The following is a 6,506-nucleotide window of genomic DNA, read 5'->3' as shown; positions in this document are numbered from 1 at the left end:
GCTGATAATGGGCAATGTAGATATTGCATTAAAGATCGCCCACCCACCCAGATCAGCTGGTATTCTTTATATAATGGAGTGGAATGGAAATTTGTAATTGACCCCAAACTTTTGACTAGTAGTGTCCATTTGAGTGCATCAGCGTAGATCAGCTGAAGAGAGGAATAGTGCCTTTGTGCAATTCCATAGAAACAACCTTTCTAACCGGGAGTCAGCTTGTGAATGCAACACTGTTAAGTGCAGAGCTGCCCATTAACATCCCCCGACTCCCACAGCTTGGGGTCGACTACTGCAAATCAATTCTCAATTTGTGAGAACCACTACTGGATTTCCTTATATTGAAAAGTCCTCCTTTTACACTGTATTGTGCTTTCTCTGCTTATAATACTGCATTCAGACATCAGAGAATATAGTATATAGTATAGTATACATTTTGGGTACACAACTTCTAAAAAGTTCAATGAGTGAGTGTAACACATTTCAATATGTAACGCAGTTCTATATAATCTGCAAACTCAAGTGTGGTTCCGCTTGACATGCAGGTATTGATTTGCATACTCCAATACATTGCCATGCTATGAACTCAGAGTAGCTTTTTAAGGATGCAAAATTTCTAAATTGCATTGCATATCATCACATTGATTCAAATGGTATGCAGTTAAAGCGTCAACCCTACAATACAACAAATTCCTTGTTGAACTTAGGGCAAATGAAAGGAAATCATTTCCAACCTACTTTTATTGAACAAGTTGAACATAGATTTGAATATTCAGTATAAGGCAGCACTAAAAAAAAATTCTTTTTAAAGTGTTATTTCCCGCTGATATTTTCTTTCAACTAACGCATATAATCTCTGAGTGTCTATTGCAGTATGACGAAGCCTTTTGCAATATGTATATTGTGGCAGTTAATATTGCAATGATTAAAAAAACGACTTATTGTGCATCCTTAGTAGGCAGTAAACCTGTGGGCACAGTTTTGGTGATTTGCAGTTAAAAGACATTTTGGTTTAAGGGTTAAGGTTTCTAAAGACGTTTTGACACCAGAAAAACAAGAAACAGGATCCTAAAAGCAGTGATGTGGTGGAGGGTATACACAGGTGTAAGGTGTTGCCTACCAACCTCTTACCTGGTGGTTTACGTATATCCACCTATTAAAAAGTCATTGGAATATATAGAAGAGTAGTCCCGTTTCCCCTCAGAAACCTGCCCCAGTAAACCTACTTTATCAACTCCCTCACTACACCAATACCAATACTGCCTACAACGGGTTTCAAGTAACGTAAGGGATCACAAGATTATTAACAGGATAAAAAAACAACAAATGTTTTCATGTTAATTTTTTTTAGACTTTCCTCTAAACTTTTCTTTTTTTCTTGTGATTTACTGGGTAATTTAATTTTTTAATAATTATTCAAACAAAACAAGGACAAAGTTGGTTTAACTGGTCACAACTTAAGCAAGGGACTACAGCTAGTCTGGCTCTGTCCAAAGGTACAAAAAGTCTGGTGCGTGCGTGACAGAGCGTGCATGTGTGAGAGAGCGCGTGTGAGCGTGTTACATTTAGCTAGTTGATTTAAAAAATTAAAAAAAGACAGTAGATGACAAGATGACAGAATTTTATTAGTTTTATTGTACCAACCCAAGGCAACCCACAAAGTGCAGGCTCATACTCTGCAGTAGATATTCTGTTTTGAATGGATCCTTGTGATGTATGTTTAGGCTGCTGTGGTACACTGCTTTGTGTATCCATTTAGTTAGGTCCTGTCATGTTTTGTCCCGCAATAATAACACTGTTAGTTCCGTATTGTATAACTGTCTTGCTAGGTGTCATCCCCAATTAGCTGGGTCTGATTGTTTCAAAACAAGCTGTAAGTGATGAATGAAAGTGACTCTGGTTCTTTTGCTTTCTGCAGCCCTCCAACGGCCTTTTTCTCAGTGCTCTGCTGGTGGTGCTGCCTTTGGAGTCTCTGACCCATGGCTTGTTCCATGAGCTGGGCAGCTGCCTTGGGGGAACTTGTGTTGGCTACGCCCTGGTAATACCTACTGCTTACTGCAGGTACTGAACAAAGAGGAGACACCACAATAAAGAGATGCATACAGACTTTAACTATAAGTAGCAGTAGCAGTGAACCCCCCAATTTCTCATACTCAAGTTTACATCTTTAAATTGCTTTTTTTTCCTCTAATAGTCAAAAACCCAAAGATATTAAATTTATAATGACACATATCAAAGAAAAGCACGGAGGGTCTATACTATAGCCTAGGACTATAAGATACTGTCAATGTATTCATAACATCTGTGGGTAGAGTCTGACTAGGAATCTTTGTTAAATGCCATCCACTATCGCTCTACATTATAGTAAAGGCCAAAATCCCCCCAAAAAGCTTGAAAACACCAACAATAAACAGAGAAATAGAAAATAATATCCTTTCATTTGAAAAGTAAAAAGGTTTGACATTTTTGCTTTTCTTAAACGATCAATTATCAAAATTGTTGTAATTTAATTCTCCGTCAATTAGGTCTGCAACCAACAATTATTTTTAATTATCAAGTGATCTTCTGATACATTTTTATTGTCTTTCTTGTCTGTATAATGTCAGTTAATTGTGGAAAATGCTATTCACTAGTCACTATTCCATAAAGCCCAAGGTGCTGTCCTCAGGACTGTTTGACCAAAAAGTCCAAAACCCAAATATATACAATTTACTATTACATAACACAAAGGAAAGACAAATCCTCACAAATAATAAAGAAAATTTGGTGTTTTTGCTGCAAAAAAAACTTTGATTAATAGATTAGCAAAAAACCTGTCAATCAATTAATGAATTTGTCTGTTTATATTTTCAGTACTACTGTCTAGTGACTAAATTAGCAAGTTTCAGAGCTATTGAATGTTTTATATTTGTTTTAGGTATCTATCAGTATCAAGTATAACAACTAATCACAACACAGATAGAGTACATAGCAGCAAAAAAACACTTATCTTATCGTCTTTACTAACATAAACACACACTGGACCGCCTTTGCCCCGAGTCAAAGCCTTTCATGGCATCACAGGCGCTGGTAAATATGATCACTCATTCCAACTCCCACCTCAGTTAACACAAAACCAACTGGATAAATAGGCCAATAACTATGCATAAACATGCTGCTAATGTTTGGGCCCTTAAGGGATTATTCCAGTGCTCTCTCCACAGAATACTAAGTTGTTCAGCTGGAGCAGTTAGCCATTAGCTGCCGCTGCTTCTGCTGCCTCTCCCAGTGCCCTCTTAGTTGGCCAAGCATTTTTTGGAATAGACTACGTAGTTTTGATGATGCCGACACATCTCCTCCTAAACGGCAAGAGCTAGCCATCATTTATACATTACTGTCTCTATCTTCGAGAGCCCCTCGAAGGTCTTGAAATCTGGTATCCTGAAGATTTTGGGCAGATTTTTTATGTTTATGGCCACTCTGTATATTGAACTTTTTTACCTGAAAGTTAGATTTTCCATTCTGAGGGGATGCCCGACTTAGTGTTTAACTCCAGGTGATTTTGGATGCAAGCCCATGTCCTGTTGGAGCTGTAGAGGCTCTGTATGCGAGGCCGTATGTCTAGGGTCCATAGGGAGGACTTAGAGCCTGATGAGAATGCAACAGTGTATAATGGGCTGTTTGATGGCTGCAGATCATGTTTTCACAATGACAAGAGCCCCACAGGGAGATTAGAGAGATAGGGGTGAGAAGGGGAGGCACGTAGGGTAAAACTGGGAGGGTGACGGGGAGAAAAAACAAGGAGAAGGCTGAGGTTATGAACAGTATGGAGGGGTGGTGGTAAAAAAACAAACTAAAAGGAGCAAAGGAAGGTGAGGAATTGTGAAAGAGGGATGGCGCTCTGAGAGAGATATGGAGAAAAGGACAGGATTTTTTTAAGGATGAAAGAGAGAGTGTAACAGGGGAAGATGGAGTTTGAATTCTCAAACTACAAGCCTTCACTCCCCTGGGTGCAATGAGATCTGAAAAGATTAGATGGGTTTAGGTGAACGGTGAGCTTGGCAAGCCATGCAAAGGTTGCAGCATATCATTTTCTGACTAAGTTTAGTGTATCCTTATAACAGGCATTAATGTTATGCCAAAAATTGTGTCTTTACTTCAATATATGAAGAATATTGTCTGTTATTCTCCAAACCTGCACACAAGAATATCAAATGGAAAGCTAGCTTAACACAAAGAGTGTCTGCATTGAGACTTTTCTTCCTCAACGTGAGGTTCAAGGTGATAATGGGTGCACAGCATAATGTAATGGCAGTGTCATGCAGATGTCTATAAGAGTGAAGAATGGCTTTGCCATCTGATTGGTCATGAATAACATCAAGTCCTGAGATAGAAAGGAAATGTATGGTTGCACTGAGTAGCTGCTAGCCTTGACTTTGTGTGTGCACCCTCTAGTTATCATCCACTTGTTATTATCAGTCACACACACCTTTATAAAATCACTTTGCCCTCAACAACCTTAGTTCCCATTCTCATTTTCTTGAGACCCTGTTTAATTCTCCTCTCTATACCCCCTCTCTTTTTTGCCATTTTCATACTTTCCTTTCATTCTTGACTTCCTTTAAATCCCTGAGGCTAATGTCATTTCCTTAAACAGTGATCCACCACTCCCACATCTCCTTTTCCCAATCTCGTCTCGTCTGCCCTCTGTCACTTCTCTCCCGGTGATGCAGACTGCTACTCCTCCTCTCATCCTCTGCTCTCTCCTCTCCCTGCTGTGTCAAACTATCAACTTCTCACTCATTCATCTCTCGTTTGCTTGCGCCCTGTCTCTCCGCGTCTGACAAGCCACCTAACTTGAATCTCCCTCGGAGTAGATTTAAAAGAATGTCTTCTCACATGCTCTCATCTCTCTCTTCCATCCAGTGCTGATGGCCAGCCCACTCTCCTACCACCTGAGCAGGTACAAGAGCTGAACCTGCGCTCAACAGGTATGCTGAACAACGTGCAGCGCCTATTCTCCCACCACATGATCCAGACGTTTGGTTGTGACTACTCCACCAGTGGTGTCACGCTGGAGGCCCTGCAGACAAAGCTACGCAACTTTCTGGAGCTTCGTACAGCGGACGGGCCCCGTCATGACACCTATCTGATTTTCTACAGTGGGCACACGCACAAAGGCACTGGGGCTTGGGCTCTGGCTGGTAAGATCCCCACAAAAAAAAAAAATAGAAAGATTTTCCTTCTTGGAAAATTATCAGTCTACACAGTCAAATCTTCTCTCTTTTTTGCTTGTTTAATTTCTGTGAATGTATTAGGGATGCAATCTTGAAACATAGACCGGTAATCTTCATGCTTATTTCAGCTATTTTTTCCATTTGACTGCAATACCACAATGTGCTTATCATTCTTGGCAAGGCAATTTTATTTACATAGCATTTTCATTTCAAGTAAACTCAATGCGCCTAACAATTATATGTAACTTGAGATTACAATATTCTTACATTCTACTCTTCCAAACTCCATTTCTACCAGCAGTAGAGGTGACATATTATTACAGGGGTTTCCAACCAGAGGTGTTTTTACAGCAGGGGGAGTTCCGGAGAGTATGTAGAAAGATTGTAGCTATGATTAATATATATATTTACACACACATATTAAGTGAGGTGCAACAGCTGAACATAACATGTTGAGATCGAGAGTGTGTGAAACATTATTGAAATTATTAGTGTAAAATTAATTGATAAATGGCTGAAATGTCTACCTGCTTTAGTAGTAAAATGCAAATTTGAACAAACCTAACCTAAACATTGACAGTTCAAATGAATAAAGAAATATTGTAACATGACCACTTTTGCATAACCAACAATGTTTATAACATCCAGTTTAAAATGAACCAAAAATGAAAATATTTTGGATGTGACGGGTTGAGTCCATGAAGGGGGAAGTTGAGTTCATGGGACAGAGCTGTGGAGTTACATCAGACAAAAAAGGTTGGAAACCCCTGGATCATTACACGATAACAGCTGTCTGACAGCTGACACTGCTTTATTAATATGCATCATGATTTATTATTGAACATTGCATGTTTTGAGTATCTTAATTCACTAAAGGAGATGAGCACAGTGACTTTAACTTTCATGTCGAACAAAACTAATTTATTTTAGCATTTGCTGTTGCATTCTTTCACAGCTGATTTATCTATGAAAGCAACCAGCAGAATAACGAGAACCACTCTGTTGCCTCAAATAAAAACTGTATTTGTAAACATCAGAAAGATTAAATTTGCCATGGTCAATCATCGCAATGAACAGCGAGTTGGATATCAGTTTAATCTCTTAAAAGTTGGCTTGTAGTTGACACAAATTAATAGTTTGTAATCAACTAAAGACTCAGAGTTCAATGCAACACACATTTAACACTAAAAATGTAATGTATTTACTGCAGAGCTGCTGGCGGATGGCATTAGGTAGATCTTGTATTCTCCCTGCAAACTGGATTTGCATTACAGTCTGATTTCCATTCTTTTC

General features: G+C 39.0%; 1 protein-coding gene across 1 annotated transcript in view; it reads left to right on the top strand.

Moving 5' to 3' along the window:
• tmem168a (transmembrane protein 168a) overlaps positions 1–6,506 on the top strand; it is an 11,661-nt gene that overhangs the window by 3,077 nt on the left and 2,078 nt on the right. Inside the window, exons 4-5 of the mRNA XM_032505325.1 lie at positions 1,916–2,058; positions 4,903–5,180. Of these exons, the coding sequence (XP_032361216.1) occupies positions 1,916–2,058; positions 4,903–5,180 (421 nt within the window). The remainder of the gene's footprint in view (positions 1–1,915; positions 2,059–4,902; positions 5,181–6,506) is intronic.

This window comes from Etheostoma spectabile, chromosome 23 (genome assembly GCF_008692095.1).
Source record: "Etheostoma spectabile isolate EspeVRDwgs_2016 chromosome 23, UIUC_Espe_1.0, whole genome shotgun sequence".
Classification (NCBI taxonomy): domain Eukaryota; kingdom Metazoa; phylum Chordata; class Actinopteri; order Perciformes; family Percidae; genus Etheostoma; species Etheostoma spectabile.
Note: the sequence above shows the minus strand (reverse complement) of the source record. Positions and strands in the feature narration are given on the sequence as shown.